Consider the following 18,951-nt stretch of genomic DNA (forward strand, 5'->3'; position numbering starts at 1 on the left):
TCAGTTATTAGAATGTGAAACTGCCCTAAGAGTTTTGGGACACCTTATATTCACATGGGCAAAAATAGGAATGCAAAAATATGAGATAAAGGTGAAATAATATTAAAAACAATTTTAAAGTGTTACTAATAGTATAAAACTCCTTTTTGCTCCAATAAGCTAATTTTGACAAATTATTAATAATGATATTTTAAAGGGATGTGATTGAATATGCTTCCATGTTTTTTAAAATCTTGGGTTAACACTTTGTTAAACCAAATGATTTGAAGGATGTTTCTAAGTTCAGTTTATTTTCATTCTTGGTTTTGATGTTGTCATAGCCAAAAAAGATATCATGGAAAAATTACATGGATCCAAATGAAAGAAGTACATCAATAGATGTATGTTCTAATTCTTAATGTTTATCTTTCAATTCCAGGTCACCAACTAGGCAAAGGTTTTTGTTGAAAATTTTCTAGCAAATTTCTATCTTTTTCTGCTAATAAGTGGTTCTTGCAAACTAATCAGGTGGTGTTACTTATTTTTTTTTTAATTAAGTAATTTCAAAGTCCAATGAAAGTCTTCATTTGATTTGGATGTAGGTTAGAAAATTCTGTTTCTAAATTTAAGTGTGTAGCTATGCAAGTTTTTATAGGTGACACATCTTTTTTGACAACAAAAGTTTAGTTTTTAAAATTCTTCTTAATTGTGAAGACTAATATCTCAGGGCAGAATGTAGTGAAGGTAAGGATCATCATTAATGATAGTAGACGTAAATCTGTATTCAAAATAATGTTCTTGATAATTTTTACTTTTTTTGTTAACTTTTTTGGCAGATCTGATTAGATATCCATAAAATATGGCTGATAGAAAATTCCTACTAGGAGTAGAAATGTCTGTCATTTTATCATTCGATTGCACTTTCAAAAGTGTTTCATCTTTACTCTGTGGTTTCTTTGCAGGAATTTTCCAAAGCCACCGATTCATTTTGTGAGAATTAGTTAAAGTTAGATAATATAGTCCCTAAATCCACTTAACCTGGTACATATAGACTGTAATATGTTGCAATGTGCCAATAGCAAAAAACAAGGGAGGGCACCACTGTCAGCCCTTCCATGGTTTGGAACTCTTGCTCTTCTCTTAGGAGCAGAAGGCGTATGCATATGCACCAAGTAAGTGTATGTGCTCATCTAGCTATTAAATATTCACACAGCTTAATTCTAATTTTATATGTTAGTAGCACTTCGGTGCAAGTAATGTTTTATTTTATGTATACATTTTTATATATAATAACATAGCTAGAAGTTCTAATTTCTTTCTCCACAACCCAGTGGATCATCCTGGGTACCTTTGGGGTTTGTGCACCTCACTTTGAAGACTACTGCCCTACACTCCTACACTACCCTCTGACCCTCTGATTAAGTCTTTTTCTTCTGAGCTCTCCCATTGCAGTTCAGCTTCCACAAGTTGTAACTCACTCCCAACGTCCAAATCTTTCTTAGGCAAAGATTTGATTTGGTTACTCACTTCCTTAAAAACTTCAGTGGCTCTGTATTGCCTCTAGGATAAACCATACAACCTTATCACCTTAGCATTTTAAGGCTCTCCATAGTCTGGCTCCCACTTAACTTTCATAGCTTTACTTCATTTTACCCACAGTATCTTTAAGCCAAATTGGGACGCTAGCAATTTCCCAAACTTAGGATTCCATCTCCCATATCCTTGCCTTCATTCTAACCCCCTCATCATCTCTACCCTTTCTCTTTCCAAGTCTCAGGTCAATCTCTTCTGTGAAACAGTTCCTAATCCCCCAGTTAGTACTGCTCTCTCCCTCCTTATTTTTATTTGTTTCTGTATTATTTGTGTTCATATTTTATCTTCCCAGTAGAATATGAAATGGTTGAGAGTAAGGACTATTTCATTTTTGTCACTGTTTTCCCAATATCTTGTACTGGGAAAAGTACAAGATACTTTAGATAGATATATTTGTTTACTTAGGCATCTAAAAAACATTATTGAATTGAATCAAAGTCTAGGTGATTTGTAAGAAAAAAAGAAATTTTTGTTGTAGTTAAATGTTTATGAAATTTGAAATATAATATGACATGAACAGGAAGAATATACCATGTAACAGAGATAAAATGGCTTACATACCAGTTGTAAATTTTGGATTTTTATAAAATAAAATGTAATCAACTAGGTTAATAAGTATCTCGTGGTCAAAATTGGAATGGAATGAGACTCTTGCAGTCCTTCTAACAGTTGGCAAAAGGAAGTTTACTTAGGTAACCATAGCAAAAGAAGGATATTCAGAGGAGGGAAAGTACGTTCATTAAGGACATAGCCAGTGGTATGCTGGAGTCAGCTCATGAGAGCTATGAACATTTACCCTTGGAAATCTGCAAACTACTAATTAGGGCTTGATTTAGTGTTTTGTTGATTATCTAGTCATAAGAAAGTGGTGAATACAATGTTAAATGTAGGTTAAATTTCAAAGTGTGTCTTGCATACATTTTTCCTCCCTGGAGAGCTAGTTGTCATCACCGCGCTTGGGGGAAAAGCCTTGATTCAGCTCTCTTGATCTGGTGCTGGTCATGCTCTTAGTCTGCATTCAGAAACCTGAGGGAGGCTCAGCGGGTTAGGGGTGAACATCCTGGTTGTTTTAGGTGACCAGGAAGCTAAATCCAACACTGTTTCCATAATATCATGCTACCTCTTGCCTTGGTCATATATTCTGTCTTCCAGTCTGAGTTTTGAGACTAACAAGTTGATATTAAAGTTTAGCACCAGAATCAGGTGAATTAGACTGAGAAATATGATTATGGGCAACTCAGTCTAATAGATATTAGTGTAATGCCACAAAAATGCTATCATTGGTGCTTCTAAATTTCAGTTCCATATTTTCAAGGCTGTGAGGGAGCTAGATGGTGCAGTGAATAGAGCACTGGGCCTGGAATCAGGAATACTTGAGTTCAGATCTGGCCTTTGGCACTTACTGCCTTTGTGACCTTGAGCAAGTCACTTAACCTCTATTTGCTTCTGTTTCCTCAACTGTAAATTGTTGATAAAAACAATATCTACCTTTTCAATGTTATGAGAATCAAGTGAGATAATATTCATAAGATGTTTAGCACAGTGCCTGACACATAGTAGGTGCTATATAAATGCTTATTCCCTTCTTCTAACCTTTGTGTAGAAAAGCTATAATGAATTAGGATGCTGGATTTGGGGTTGGGGCATAGATACAGCTTTGGTAAAGTAAATTTAAATAGTTTGACAATCAGGCTTCACGTGAACAACCAATCTTTTAGTTTAAATGATACCCTAAATTGTCCTGTGTTAGCAAATACTACCTTCCTCATAGGGTTGTGAAGAAGATGTTTTGTGAGCTTGTACCTAAGGAAATGTGAGTTTTTCTAATGCTGTCCAGACAGGATCTCATAGCCATCCACATCTGCTGTATTTCTCACGTAGGAGGGGCAGATCACCATTGGTCAGGTTATTAAGGCAGTTATCTGAATAAATCAGGCAAAATCCCACTTTTCATTAACATCTGCAGATTTTTTTTTAATTTGAATTATCTAAATTACTCTCAATTTTTGACTTCATTTTGCCAGTGGAAACTTGGCTTACATTTACTTATGCTTCAGGAAAAAAAAAATGACTTTCTCTTAGGTCCTAATTGTTGAGTATAGCATTAAGGAATCATCGTACTGAGTCAAAGTGGGCTAAGCCACTCCCTTGATGGTATTCTTTATCCAGTTGAGGTATTTCACTGAGAGAAGAGTGTAGACACCAGGTCCTTGGGGAACTCCGCATTTTCCAGGAAGACCAAAGGAAGTGATTCCTATAAAACTGCCTTGGCATATCAAAGGGCCACCAGAATCCCCCTGGAAAAAAAAAAAAGGAGATGTGTGGTGAGAGGGAAATCAACATTAAATGTTAATTAAAATAGGAAAAAGATTTAAGAGATTTAAAAAAAATGAATTGTCTTCGGTTTATACTTAGGTCAAGTGAGAGTTAATGCCTAATAAATACAATTGTGTTAGGTAATATTTGAAAAATCCTAAATTTTATTATTCAGTTTCTTTCAGAATCAGTGAAAGTATGAGCTAAAATCCTAGGTAACAGCAGCAGCTAAATCTTTTTGTGTGTGTTTTTTTCTCATCGTTTGAAATTAATCAAAATGTTTTCCTTTTGAAAAAAGAAAATTTCTGGAAATGGTGAATTTAATAATTTAATTAAAAGCGATGTTTTTACATCAAAGAGCAAATTAGTCAAATATATCTGAGACATTTAGACTGAAGTCCAAGAAAAGATGTCTTGGTGGTTTAAGTTATTTATGGATTATTCAGTCATTTCAGTGGAGTCTGACCTCTTGACTCCATTTGAGTTGGTAAAGATACTGGAGTGGTTTGCCATTTCATTCTCCAGCTCATTTTACAGATGAAGAAACTGAGACAAACAGGGTTAAGTGACTTGCCCAGGGTCACACAACTAGTGTCTGAAGCTGGATTTAAACTCAGATCCAAGCCTAGAGCTCTATCTAATACACCACCTGGCTACTCCTCTTTGTGGCTTATCCCCCACCAAAAACCAAACAAAAACAAAAAAACCCCAAATCCAAAACCAAAGCCTCGCCAGACCAGGAACCCAACCCAAAATTCAATAAGGGCTAAACAAAAATCTCAAAACAGATATATTCTCTTAGGTTTCATTTGGATTAGAAAATCCTTAGCAACCAATGACACACTAAGATGCGTGCTAGAGTCAGAGGGCCTCAGTTCAAATTTTATCTCTGATATTACCTATATGACCTTGCCCATGTCACTTAACCTCTCCTTGCCTCAGTTTCCTCAACTGTAAAATGAGGATGATAACACGTACTTTCTAGGGTTGTTGTGAGGATCAAATGAGATAATACTTATAAAGCACTCTGGCACATAGTAGAGGTTTTATATATATGAATATATATATATATATATATAATTTTTTATTATTATAACACCTGGCACATAGTAGGCTGTATTAAAATGCTAGCTATTATTATCAGTCTGAATGGGAGCCAACATATGACTACCTGCAGAGAAATCTGGTGGTTGATAGGCAGGATCCTTGATCCTGTAGCACTCCTACAGAAGTAAGTTATCATTTATGCAAACCATCTGACCACTTTCAGGCATAGTTAATCAGGGCTAGCAAGCCATTTGAGAAGGTAGAGTAGGGAAACTGCTAATACGGGCCAATCTAAGTGGTCTGATCAAATCCATCTCCTTTGTAGGCTTGTCATGGTTCTGAAAATTCACAGCAATGGCTTTTATTCATTAAGGGTTAAGGAGGCAGCATGGCATAGTGGGAAGAGCTGGGTTAAAACCTGGCCTCTGATGTTAGCTATCTGTGTGACTGTGGGCCTCTCACACCCTCCCTGGTCTTTAGGACAGGGGATGACAGGACAGAAGATGTATGTTTTGATGAGTTGGCAGAGAGAGTTGAAGAGGTGTTAGGGAATGGGGGTGAGGTCCTGTTGTCTCAAGGTGACTTAGACGTGTGAGGAATAGAATGTTAAAGGATATGACTGGGGACTGAGGAAAGGAAGCTGCATGGTGCTGACCAGCTCCATCTATTTCACAATCTGGACTACAGCTGTCTCTAGTGGTAGGGCACCCACATTGATTTCCCTGCTTCTGTTTCCCCTCCCTAGACTCTTTCTTCTAGGCCTCACCCGCAATAATCTCCTTAATTTAGAAAGGCAAACCATTCATTCTATCCCTGACTTTGTTTACCTGACAAAGTAACTACTGACTCCAACTTGTTCTTTTACTTACGTCACACGAGTCTTTCCCGCCATTTAAATCTCCAGCACAAATCATGTTTGGTCCAATAAAAGGTTTAAGATTGTAATGAGCTTCATCATTGCAGATTTTTCTGTCGATAACAGTGACATTGACTTCTCTCAGAGTGTCTGAAGGCTTATTGGAATTGTTGATTGTTTTTCCCCATCCTGCAACGTGGCAAGCGGTACCCGGTTTGATGTCTTTTCCACTTCTGGGCAGTTTCAGTAATCTTACAGCCTTTGTAATCTTCACTTTCCCATTCAACTATTGGATAACAAATGTAAACAATTATATTATCAGGACAGGATAGTAAAATAATGCCCATCTTTGTTGCCAATAAAATAGATTCAAATTAAAGAGATATGGACAGAACTGAGCACACATTAAACACCAGAAACCCAAGAATGCATCTATGTTTGTGTATGTGAAACCTTCCTTTTCACATCCTTCCATCCTCCCCACCCCAAACCCAAAGTATTCCCTTCCTCCCCAGATATGGCAGCCATGGGAAGCAGTGGTAGAAGCCTGTGGTCTGAGAGATGGCAGTCAAAGAGTGAGGAGCAACCTGGCCAATGTTGGGGGAGGGGGAAGAGAGTGAGAAGTGTCCTCAAACATCAGACTTCTGCAATAATATCAGGAATTCTAGGACCACGGATCAAGTACATGAGGCCTGGAACTGGGAGAACGAGAGAGGCCTGAGTCCTAAAGTGGGGGGAGCAAAACTTCACTTTTGCCCACATGACTGTAGCTTCCAAAGGTCCAGGGTTCTGATGTTGTATTCACCAAGTTCACACCCTTAGGGTAGTACTATAAGACTAGAGGTTGGTATGGGTTCCAGGGGTAAAAAGTGAGAGGAGCAATTTAATTGTAATGGGCTTCTGGAAATTCTTTGAATTCTTTTTTTTTTTTCAGCCAAAGACAAGGTTTATTAAAGATCTGCCATATTGGCCAGACTCTTGAAGAATCTAAGCATTTGTACTAATGCAAGCATGCCAGATCTTAAGAATCTGAGCACTTTATATACAGAAAGACTGTGGGAGGGATCTAGGAGTAGCCAAGTAGTCTGGGGTGACTTGAGGAAGGGTCTAAGGATGATCTAGATGAGAGTGGTCAGTAAACTGGGGTGATTATGAGGTAACAGAACACCAGGTACTTGGACCACTTGGCCAAGGGAGAATGGAGCCTAGACAGGGTAAACTTGAAACAAACCTATTACCAATCAGGTGACTTCAGTTTTGTTAAATGCATTTCTAAATTACTTTACACAGAGAATCAGCCTCTCATCATTAACAGTTAAAACTGCAACTTTAAAAGAGCAGGCTTACCCAAGTTTGGAGGCTAGCTTCTTTACCTTAACCATCCCCTTTTCCTCTCTCCCCACAGTTGCTGGGGATTGAGGTGGGGGTGAGCAGGCTGTGCCGAACCAGAGTGATGCTTCCAGGCAAAGGTTGCCCCAGGGCCCAAGGCCATTGCTAGTGGGCTTCATGCTGTAGCTGCTGCCCCTTCCCCCTCCTTCCTTTTGCCAGGTGGGGGAGGGTGAATTCAAAGGTGAGGGGGGAAGGGTGAAACTCTCTTCTATGAGAGGGGTTAACAAAGATACCCTCTTGACTCAAGGAAAGGGAGTGGGAGAAGGGAGGGACCAGGGTTGTAAGGAAGTGTTTCAAAATTCCTTAATGATCGATCACAAAACCTCCAGAATCTGTTAAGATGTTTTTGTCTGTTCTAACTTTTCCCTGTAGCCTCTGTGAAGGAGGATCCAGGGGTGGAGAGTGAAAGGAGTAAGTAAACCTCAGGGAAGCAAAAAGCACCTGCAGTTTTCCCAATTCCCTAGCACGGAGGGAATTGACAGAATTGGGCATACGCTTCCTGATAGGGAATCCATCCTTGTCCTCTGTGCTGCTGAAGGTGTACCCAGGTCCTTGGCCTCACACTGAACTGGTGGATTGAGAGCCTGAGAGCATCAGGCTGAGTGTGAGACAGCCTCGTAACTGTCTGCCCAAAAAGCATCTCCAAGCCTTTCTAAGGGCTTCAAAAGTGACCCCAACTTGAGGGCAAGTAAGAGGCAGGGAGGCTTACATACCTTCCAGTGTTGTCTGGAGAAGAGCTTGGGGTTAGGCAGCTTCCCTGTACGGGCCACCAAAATGTTGAGGTTTAGAGGTTTAAAGGTGCTGCCACCCCAAAATCATGACACGTGTGTCCTGCCCGAATAAATTCATCCCAAGCCTTCTTTCAGCCAAAGACAAGGTTTATTAGAACATGGGGGGTGGGGCGGTGAGTGAGATTTGAAGAATCCACCATATTGGCCAGACTCTTAAGGAATCTAAGCATTTGTATCGCTAATGCAAGTAGGCCAGATCTTAAGAATCTGAGCCAATCCTTTGAATTCTTACAGGGGTGAAATAAAAGTTGTCCCATTAAAAAAAAGACACAAAAACCCTAAGGCTACTTATGGAGGTGGTAGATCTGTTGGCTTTAATGAAAATCCATGAAACTAATGAAAATGCAGTATGAGGGGGCATGGTATAGTAGATAGATAGGGCTCTGGTTTTGAAGTCGGGAAGATCTGGGTTCCAATCCCACCTCTGACACCTGTAAGCTACATGCCTCCTCGTATGTAAAATAAGGGAATTGGACTTCCAAGGTCCTTCCCAACCGTGAATTTATGAATCTCCAAAGTCTCTTCTGGCTTTAAATATGAGACCCTCTGATGTCTAGGGAATTTATCAAGGAAATCTTTTAATTCCCTTTCCCCCCCACTGGAAGGAAGGAGAAGTAAGCATTTATTAAGTATGCAATATGTGCCAGGCACCGTGCTAAACACTTACAAATATTATTTCATTGGATCCTCAAAACAATCCTGTTAAGTAGGGCCTATTATTATCTCCATTTTACGGAGGAGGAAACTGAAACAGACTGAGGTTAAGTGACTTGCTCAGGGTTATACAGCTAGTGTCTGAGGCCATATTTGAACTCAGGTCTTCCCGACTCCAGGCCCAGCATTCTACCCACTGGCCACCTAGCTACCTCTGTGGGCATGTCTGCTTATGATATATGCTTTTGCCCTAAGGCAACCAACCATTCTTACGCCCCTGAAGAGGGACTCTCCCTCCTCCCCACTTTCCTCACCCCCAACACATGCTGCTTCTAGTAAGACATCTCTAGTACAAAAAGGAAAAGGGCCCAAGTTCTTGATGAAAGCTCCTTTTTATAGACTGGTATATTATCTCCCCTCAAATGCAGTGGAGCTTCTGAAAAGTTTGTCCCGTAACTCTAGGAGTCAACCAGTTCATCTTGGGGCAGCCCCTGTTCATGAAATCTGTAGACCTGGAGATGCTAAAGGGCAGCTCCTAACCAACCAGTTCATCTTGGGGACGGCCCCAGTCACTGAGACATAAATAGGAGAGTCTTTTTTCCTCTCAACGCAGCATCAACAGGTACTTTATAGCAGGGGTTCTTAACCTTTTTTTGTGTGTCATGGATACCTTTGGCAGTCTGGTGAATCTTATGGACTCCTTTTCTGTTTCATGTTCTTCAATGCACAAAATAAAATACAAAGGATTGCAAAGAAAACTAATTATATAGAAGTAAAGATCCATATTTTCCCCATCCAAGTTCACAGACCCTGTGAAATCTATTCAATGACCCCTTGGGGGTCACTTGAAGCAGGAGATATTTCAAAAATCCTTCCCAAAAGCGCATCGTCTTATAAATTCATCATGCTGATCAGGAAACATCTTTGATCAACTCCTTACAGTTATAAGGCCAACACCTGATGTGTTGACTAATTCATAGCAGTTCTATGTGTAAAAGAATAACAAATTGTAAATTGCATACCTGAAGAAGTTTAAGATCACCTTCATGTGTGCTTCGGTCATAGCATGGATAGGGAATTTCTTTCTTAACAGTCATAATCTGTTTTTCTGTCTCTTTCTTGCTTTTCGAGTGAGCTCCAAGAATGACTTTGGTTGTTCTTTTTCTGAACCAGATATGATGCTGTTAGTATTAGGTAATTCCAATTAGTTACTACCTATGCCATGTTGCTGATCTAGCTAAGTCATCTGTGTGTAAAGATGTATATTGTTGAAATACTATATCTGCTGTAGATAGTAGGGATGTGAAAATACTTGGGAAAACTCTAAAATGCTTTATATATCTAAGGCATTATGGTTATTCATCTCATTTATCTCATTTTCCTCTTTTTTGGGGGGGATAAAATTCAGATAGAAATGGTCCTAAGATAAGCAATATTTAATTAATGTTCTCTGGACTATTGCACAAGTGACTAAAAGAACTTTTTTTTTTTTGGTAATTGAATAAAGTATTGGCATATAAGTTCATCTTCTTCTTAGTAGTAGTAATAGTAGTATATATCTACCTAGTACTAATACAATATATGAGGAGCAGTAGGTGGCAGAGCGGATAGAATGCCAGCCTGGAGTCAGGAAGACTCATCTTCCCGAGTTCAAATCCAGCCTCAGACACTTACTAGCTGTGTGACCCTGGGCAAGTCATTTAACCCTGTTTGCCTCAGTTTCCTCATCTGTAAAATGAGCTAGAGAAGGTAATGGCAAACCACTCCAGTATCTTTGCTGAGAAAACCCCAAATGGGGTCCTGAAGAGTCAGACACAACTAAACAACACTCTTTACAAGGAGAGGCAGGTAAGTGGTATGGTGGGTAGCTGCTGGATTGTGAATCAGAAAGAGGAGTAAATTCTGACACTTTCTTATCTATGTGACCCTGGCAAGTCACTTAACTTCTCTGTCTGTTTCCTCATCTATAAAATGGGGGTAATGATAGCACCTACCTCACAGGATTTTTGTGAGAATCAAGTGAGATAATACCTGTAAAGTGCTTTGCAAACCTTCAGCAGTTAGGAACTATTTTTAAGGAGTGGTTTGCCATTTCCTTTTACAGCTCATTTTACAGATGAGGAAACTGAGGCAAATAGGGTTAAATGACTTGCCCAGGGTGACAGTAAGTATCTGAGGCTGGATTTGGACTCAGGTCCTCCTGACCCCAGGTCTCTAACCACTGTGCCACCTAGCTTCCCTAAGAGAAAAGAATAAATGGCTGTCCTGCTACTGAGCTTTGTAACATTCTCTGCTCCTTATTAATGGTTGTGAAATGGTTCATTTGCCTCAGCTGACCCCACATTTTGCAGAGACTGTGTAACCCTAGCTTCAAATCCCATTTGAATAAGACTCTTCTTTGTTGGAGATTAATTACTTCAATGCTCTATGCCTTCATGGAGGATAGGGAAGAGAGTTGATAAGAGCTTGGGAGGAGAGGGATCCTGATTTCCTGATTTCCAGTTTTAGATTTTCTTCAGTTCCCTGAAGGGAAAAAAAAGACTGAGAAGAAGCTGACATATAGAGGAGCCTGGCACCTCAATCATTTCAAGGACTCAAAGAGAATCTGAAACATGTGTCTTCTTTCTCAAAACTGGAAGGCAGAAGACCAGGATCTCTCTTCTCTCAAGTTCTTGCTAATTTCACCCATCCTACAGGCATGGAGCACTGGAGTTACCAGTCTCCATCAGAGGAGTCTTCAGCAAATGGGCTTTGAGGAGAGGATTATATTCCCATGTGGACCCTAGACCCAGGGCCTTTTTGTCCTTGGGTGAGGCAGGCTTGTCCTTTCACAGGCTGTTCAGGGTTTTCTGACAGCAAAAGAAACAGGTCTAATTGGGGAATTCAGGGCCCCAGATTTGGACTTCCCCAGAAAAACCAAGTAGATACAATGGATAGGTATATGGAAAACATCAGGGGCTAGGGTGAAACCAGACTGGGTATTGTACATGGAAGTTAAATAATGAAGTTGTAGGACTTAAAACAATTCAAAAAAAATTTATATTAAAGGTTTTTTTTTTTCCCACCTGGCACTCTTTATTTTCTTTGGAGAACCAGTGTCCCTCTCTCACCCTCTCCCTTCAACCCTCCCCCAAACAAAAAACAAAACAAAGCACTCAATTATTCAAATTTACAAATTGCAACATTCTAAAGACACACGTTTATTTTACATAATACTATCTTCTCAAAAGTCCCAATTCACATTCTGAACCCATTAACAGGAGCTATGAGAGCAACATATTCAACACTGGGTTCACTTACTTGTTAGTAAGTTTTTCCTTCTGTAAGTCAAAACCTGTCTCAGCTCTTTCTACCTCATTGCTTTACTTCCCTATTAATCTTCATGAAGAATTGGGGCAGTTCAGCGAAATTAGTTAAAAAATTTTTTTGAAGGGGGCAAAGTGCTTACTTACATGGGACAGTGAGCTGCAGTTATCACCCAGTTTTCTTTGATCAGAACTCCTCCACATAATCTTTTTCCCTCCAGGATTAAGGCCATGTAGGGTCTTGAATGAGGATATACTTCATTGCCTCCAATTATATCTACACAGGAGTCTGAAAAAAAAAGAAGTAATTCCAATAATAAGCTGTGTCTCTATAACCAATCTTTCCTGGAGAGGCTGTATGGAAAAGAACTGCTTCTTCACTCTTCTTGGATATTCTACATTTAAATATTTCCATCTGGAAGGGAGGGCGTACCTCCATGTCACTCACAAAGACCATGTTGATTTTGAGAGTCTTTGTGGGAGGGAATGGTGTGGGGTAGTAGGGTTCAGGTTAGAGTTGTGACAAATCACTGGCCTAGTAATATCTGGAGAACCAAAGGGCAAATAGATAAGACTGGGCCAAAACAAGTCTGTAGTTGTTTGGGGAGCATGAATGGCATTTGTGTGGGGCCGTGGCCTTTAGAGGATCCCGGAGTATGATCCTGGTGCTAGTTTTGAGGAGCAGAACTTCTTGCCCTCAGGTCCTGGTGAAGTCCCTTACTGCAAAGGACACAAGCAGCCCTTTGGTCACAACCTTACCTCCAAGTCTTTGGCCTGTAGTGTGATTTCCTTTGGCTATAGTGTTTTGCATCTTGTAATTTCTCATTTTTGTTGTTGTTCAGTCATTCCAATCATGTCCAGCTCTTTGTGACCCCATTTGGGATTTTCTTGGCAAAGATACTGGAGTGATTTGCCATTTCCTTATTCAGTGGATCCATTTTGTCAGGCAGTCAAAGGTTAAGTGACTTGCCCAGGATCACACAACTAGTATGTCCAATGTGGGATATGAACCCAGGGTTTCCTGACTCTAAATCTGGTATTCTATCCATTGCACTAATCATTGAACACAAATTTGTGTGCCAGAACAGTGCTAGGTGCCAGGGTTATAAATACATAGAATGAAACAATCCCTGCTCTTAAGGAGCCTACAGTCTTGCTTTTATACCTGTATATATTTATGTAGTACAGAGAAATTATTGTTGTTGTTCAGTTGTTTTGGTTGTATCTGACTCTTCGTGACCCCATTTGGGATTTTCTTGGCAAAGATACTGGAGTGGTTTGCCATTTCCTTCTCTAGCTCATTTTATAGTTGAGGAAACTGGGGCAAACAGGGTTAAGTGACTTGCCCAGGGTCACACAGCTAGGAAGTGTCTGAGGCTAGATTTGAACTCAGGAACATGAATCTTCCTGACTCTAGGCCTGGCACTCTATACACTGTACCACCTAGCTGCCCTAGAGAAATTGTTACATAAACCCTTTGTCCCAAACCCCAAAAATCTCATTGCACAGCACAACACAAAACACAAGAATTCCCCAAGGGTGCACAAAACAGAGTTGAAAGCAGACAAACCCGGAGAGCCCCTCAAGACCCCTTACACCTCTGTGGCTCAATTGCTGTTGTGATGAGATCTTCCTTAGATCTTTTCAAGAAAAATACCTCTTGGGGCAGCTAGGTGGCGCAGTGGATAGAGCACTGGCCCTGGAGTCAGGAGGACCTGAGTTCAAAATTTGGCCTCAGACACTTGACACTTACTAGCTGTGTGACCCTGGGCAAGTCATTTAACCCCACTGCCTAGCTCACTCCCCCTCCAAAAAAGAAAAATGCCTCTGTAATTGCACTATAATGTTCCAATTCATAATAAAAACCACCCCAGAGGTTTTGGCTCTTCTGAGCAGCCTTAGAGTAGAAGTGAAAGATTCCTGTACTCCTGAGGTCTATTAGCAGCAACTGCTGTCTCCCTCTTCCCATCATAACGTTCTTTTTGATTTGTCCTTCCGATTGCAATCACACTAAGAATGACACAGGATTAGGTTTGGATTTTTCAATTCTAGTGGTGTCATGGGGCCACAGCTTTCACCTCCTAGGGGAGGGGATAGAATGTACACAAATAGTCCTGCTTTTGTAAAATAGCATTTTTGCATGATGGTCTGGAATTGTTTGAAGATATTTGCCTGTGAGCATGGAGATGATACATACAGACAAAGGTATTCTAGGGTCAACTTGAACCAATTGATAAGGCAGCTTGTTAAATTTTCAGTGTGAAAATTCATGCCTTGGGAAGCTACAAAGTCTATCTCTCGAGGCTTGAATTAGTTTTTTTTGTTGTTGATTATTTAGACTTAATAAGCAATGGAGAAAATGTTAAAAATTCAGACTAAATTTAAAAGTTTGCTATGGGTCCATTTTATTATTATTACTATTTTTTGGAGAGCTTGTTGTCCAACATTTACCAGCACACCTCTGTATACAGAGTTCTCTTTACAAGTATATGTAACTAACCCTGTAACTTTGGTTGTTCATTTTCAGAGACTATCAGAAGCCTATTGCCAACTCTCCAATATGTTTCTTCATGCCTACTGGATAATCTTTATGAGAGTTTTACAGTTAACAAATTATACCTCCCCATCCCCCAGATAAAATGCAATGCATTTTATTGATCATATGATATGGCCCATGTAACACAGAGCCAGGGACTGGACTAATGAATGAATGGATATAGAGATCTACCTTTACCACTGCAAATAGTCATCTTCTCTATAACTTAGTAGTCTTAGAACATTATCAAGGGCACTTAGAGGTTGTGACTTGACTAGTTTTCAACATTGTCCTTACTGGCAAGTTTAAAGCTTAAAACTGGCAGTGGTGCCCCTTTGTATTTCTCTTGCTTATCTGAGTAGATAATGCCAGTGGCTTTAGCACCTTTTTTTTCCAGATACAACGATGAAAAAGCTTTCCTTCTAAAGTAGAAGCATGCATTTTAGTTGTCAAGAAAGAATGCTAAAAATGTAAAAGTTCTGCAACCTATGATAACTTCTTTGTTTCTGACAGAAACAATATCAAGGCCTCCTCCTGCACATTTAAGGACTGGAACAGAAATAGTTAAAAACAGTCTTACCTCTAGGAATTAGCAGTAGGAATGTGAGACCAGAGAGCAAAGAAACAAAGGAAGTCAAAGGCACGTCCATTTTCGCTTGTACCCACTTACTCCTGGGAGTCTTTTTGAGCATTGATGCTCTCTAATATATACTGAAAAAATAAAAGGAGGATGTGGTTTTCTTTCACATCTGTTCCCCCACTTGCTTTTTCCCCTCTCAAAAATTGGTGTTAGGAAATGAAGCATGTGTGACCACCAAGTGACAATAACAGCTGACCAATCTTAGCAGCCATTAAATGTTTCTCCAGCCTTGCATAAATTTACCAGACTTAGGATGGGGCAAGGGAGAGGACCCCCTTTGAGTCAGAATACTACTGAAGTTGTTCGTTAGTATTACTGATGTGACTCATTTTTTTTAAAGTAAAATGATACCAAGTGTCTTGGATGATATTTCAAGGAGTGTGATTTTAATTGGGAAAAGAAGATATTTTGAGATCCAATAAATTTAGTCTGGAAAAACTATATGAACAGTCAATCATCAACCAGATCTTTTATTAGCCATCTCTAAGACGTGTAAACATGAATTGATTTGTCAGTTTTGAGTGGAAGAATATTCCTACCCATCCCCAGGCTGATGCCCTCTGGTCTCCTGGTTGCTTTCCCCTTTCTGGAGAATGAGTTAGCTGTATTCTTGTCTGGAGGTGTTGGGGAAGAACAGATGAATTAGATCAGGGGTTTTTAACTTTTTTTTTTTTTTTGTTATTAACCTCTTTAACATTCTGGTGAAGCCTTTCGACCCCTACTCAGTGTAACCCAGGTTTCAAGCTTGAGGCGTTTTGTGTGTTGCTGCTTATGCAGGATTCTGGTTGGTGGAGAGAAGGATAACTCAATGCTGCATGACTGGGAGAGCTTTGTAAAGGAGAGATGTTCATCATGTCCTGCTTCAAGAAAGGATATACATGGCTCCAGACTCTGTTGGGGACCAATTTTGGAGAGCAGGAGGAAAAAAAGATTTTGGAAAGTGGCAGATGTATAAAAAAGGCCATGTCTCAGTAGGTCCTTGATTTCCTCCAGAGAAATTTTGGGGAATTTCCTGTTGGGCAAGATCAGGGCCCATCCCTTGGCTGAGCCATCCAGTTCATTCATTCTGTATCTTTTCTGGTGTATTCTAATCTATGCAATATCTCTGATTTCTGTTTTCTATCAACTTGGATAAATGTTTGCTAGTTTTTCACTATTAGTGATGGTCTTTCATGTAACTAATGTAGGAAGGAATTAAGCCAGCAGATGTAAAATTGGTGTAAGTAGTCTCTTAAAAGGATAATGACCAAACAAGTGACTTGGATGGTCTTTCATTTTTTTAAAATCATGCCTTTAGACCAGCAATATTTGGGGGAAGGGGGATAAATATTTTTTCCAGTATATCCCCTTTCAGAGGAGAAGAGAAGAGCCAGCCTCATGACCCATTCTCTTGCTTCCCCCAGGCAGGAATCAAAGTCTCCCTTGGAGAGGAGTGGGCAAGATTTCATATCTGTAGACCTACATTTACATTTATATCTATATATAAAACTCCCTGTAAACTGCATTTAGACAACCCCTACACAAAACCACATCTTACACATACACTCTGCAACAGAATAATATTTTTAAGTGCATAAAATAAAATACATAGGATTATTAAGGAAACACATTATGTTGACATATAGTTATCAAAGTATCAAAAACAAGTTCATAAATTCTTAGATTTTTAAGAACCCCTGGACAATATAGATTCTTGAAACTCTTTGAGTTGGTGTTTAAAAAAGAGTTTAATGTTTCTGAGGCTTCAAAAATTTCTCAGACTCTTGCAAAACTTAAGTATTTCAGGGAATTTTTTTTCTTAAAAGAATATATGTGCTAAGGAAGGAATGTTTAACTGAAAGAGGAAGCCAGATCTTGCCACTTCTGTCCAAATTGAGGAAAAATTTTTTCTAAGGATTACTAGCTTCAGCTTTTGAGGAAACATTAGTTACATTCTAATCTTTTAGAAATAAAATTAATTTTTATACGTGACAGGTAGGGAGGTGGGATGTGTTAGAATATCAAGCAGACATTTCCATGACTCTTTAACCTTTTTGATGATGAATTCACAAGACTCACCATTAACAGTCTACTGACCTCAAACTTTATAGCTATTTCTTATAAATTATGATTGAAATTTTCAAGTGTGGCCACTCTGAGGTCATCCTTTCTGCTTTTCCCACCACTTAAGAGGTATGTCATAGGTTTCAGAAATGGACCGCTTTGTTGCTGGTTTTGGTGGGGAGTCTGGTGGGCAATTTTTAATGTAGACTGAAACAACAAAAAACAAGACTGGTTAACACATAGTGACTGAAAAACCCTCAAAGGAAGATTTGACTCTTTTGCTTCTCTTCCTATTACTGTGGTTGCCATGGCTGATTTGATGACAAATTTTTAAAAACGAAATTGCTGCTGGGCCTGTGAGGACTGAGTTACTGTGCACTGTACCCAGGCACATGGTTTGGACAGGCTTCAGTCTTAGGGAGTCTGTCCTTTAATGAGAGGGGGCTAGGCTCTGTTACATAGGACACTCAATCATAAGTACACATTTGAAAGGAACAAATTTAAAACAGAATTCAGTAATTTCATTTACAACAACTGTTATGAGTGATAGGAAGATGATATTTAAACCTCATCAGAATATGAAGTAGATTTTGGGACTTTTCGTTAGGCATTTACATTTCACCTTAGTGAAGGTGGTCCAATTAACTTCTCTTGGTACATGACTGTAGGAAAAATGGCCAAGCTTGAATGAATGAATAAAAACTATTTATTTAAGCAAGTATTATTATTTGCCAGGCATTGTGTTAAGCACTGGGGATACAAATATAAGTAAACAAGGTTGTCCCTACCCTTAAGGATCTTATAATTTAATAGAGTAAGACAACATATAGAGGTATTGATGATGTATTTTGGAGAGGGAAGTCAGAGAGAACAGCAATTGGAGTAATAGGGCAATTGATTGAGCTATTCTGGCCAGGAATGGTAGTTTTGATTTGATTACTGTTCTAGTTAGAGTTGGTAAGGGGGGTGGGTGGGTTGGGGAATGAAAGCAGCAGGATGGCATAGAGATGTCTGGGAAGTCATGGTGGCCTGCGACTGGGCAGTGCTTACCAATCAGAGCCCAGGGTTTATGGGTACGATTTTTAGTTCCAGAAAGAGGTAGAGGCTAGAGAGCAGCTCTTGTCAGGGGCAGTCCTCTCCAGTGTAGAAACTTGCCCTCCCACTGGCCAGTTCAAACTCACATGGACCCAGGACATTGAGATCTCTCAACTCACAAGGTCATCTTCAAGCCTACACATTTTATTGTGGTTGTTTAGTCATTTTCAGTTGTGTGCAACTCATCATGACTCCATTAGGGGTTTTCTTGGCAAAGATACAGAAGTGTTTTGCCATTTCCTTCTCCAGCTCATTTGACAGATAAGGAGACTGAAGTAAACTGATTAAGTGACTTGCCCAGAGTCATGCAGCCAACGTCTGAGGCCAGATTTGAACTCAAGTCTTTCTGATTCCAGGCCTGGTGCAGTTTCCACTGTGCCACCTAGCTGCTGCCAAGCTTACACGTGTCAATCCCCAAAATCGTATTTGATCACATACTCAGGCAAGGAAATACAAGGCAGAAAAGACAGCCAGGGGCCCAGGTGAAAACTTACCTAGTTGAGTTCATTTTCCATTGGAAAGAAGGTGTAAGTGGCCACAGGCTGGAAAAAAAAAAGAATATTACCCCTTCCTCTACCTTCTTCCAGAGAGAGTCTAGAGACAAAGCATGCTACCAACCACACAGAAAGCAATAGGCTGGACTGGAAGTCGCCTGTTATAACTGACATGGAGGCCCATCCTTGGGCTGCTGTCAAGGGAGCAGGAGA

The 18,951-nt window shown here is 39.8% G+C and overlaps 1 protein-coding gene across 1 annotated transcript; it reads right to left on the reverse strand.

The window, feature by feature from the left end:
- Window positions 1-3,500: 3,500 nt before the first annotated feature.
- Window positions 3,501-15,160, reverse strand: GZMA (granzyme A). The gene is made up of 5 exons (XM_027863548.1): window positions 15,047-15,160; window positions 12,078-12,219; window positions 9,648-9,789; window positions 5,805-6,077; window positions 3,501-3,869 (listed from the first exon to the last, which is right to left on the reverse strand). Exons 1-5 carry the CDS (start codon window positions 15,156-15,158, stop codon window positions 3,708-3,710), a joined length of 831 nt encoding a protein of 276 aa, XP_027719349.1. The 5' UTR covers window positions 15,159-15,160; the 3' UTR covers window positions 3,501-3,707.
- Window positions 15,161-18,951: the final 3,791 nt, after the last annotated feature.

Source organism: Vombatus ursinus, unplaced genomic scaffold, assembly GCF_900497805.2.
Source record: "Vombatus ursinus unplaced genomic scaffold, bare-nosed wombat genome assembly UNPS02014772.1, whole genome shotgun sequence".
NCBI classification, from domain to species: Eukaryota; Metazoa; Chordata; class Mammalia; order Diprotodontia; family Vombatidae; genus Vombatus; species Vombatus ursinus.

Coding starts and splice junctions, on each gene's coding strand:
- GZMA (XM_027863548.1), bottom strand. CDS start 15,158: ATGCTCAAAAAGACTCCCAGGAGTAAGTGGGTACAAGCGAAAATGGAC. Junction 6,078..9,647: donor GTGATCTTAAACTTCTTCAG/GTATGCAATTTA, acceptor GTTATCCAATAG/TTGAATGGGAAAGTGAAGAT. Junction 3,870..5,804: donor GCGGGAAAGACTCGTGTGAC/GTAAGTAAAAGA, acceptor TTTTTTTTCCAG/GGGGATTCTGGTGGCCCTTT.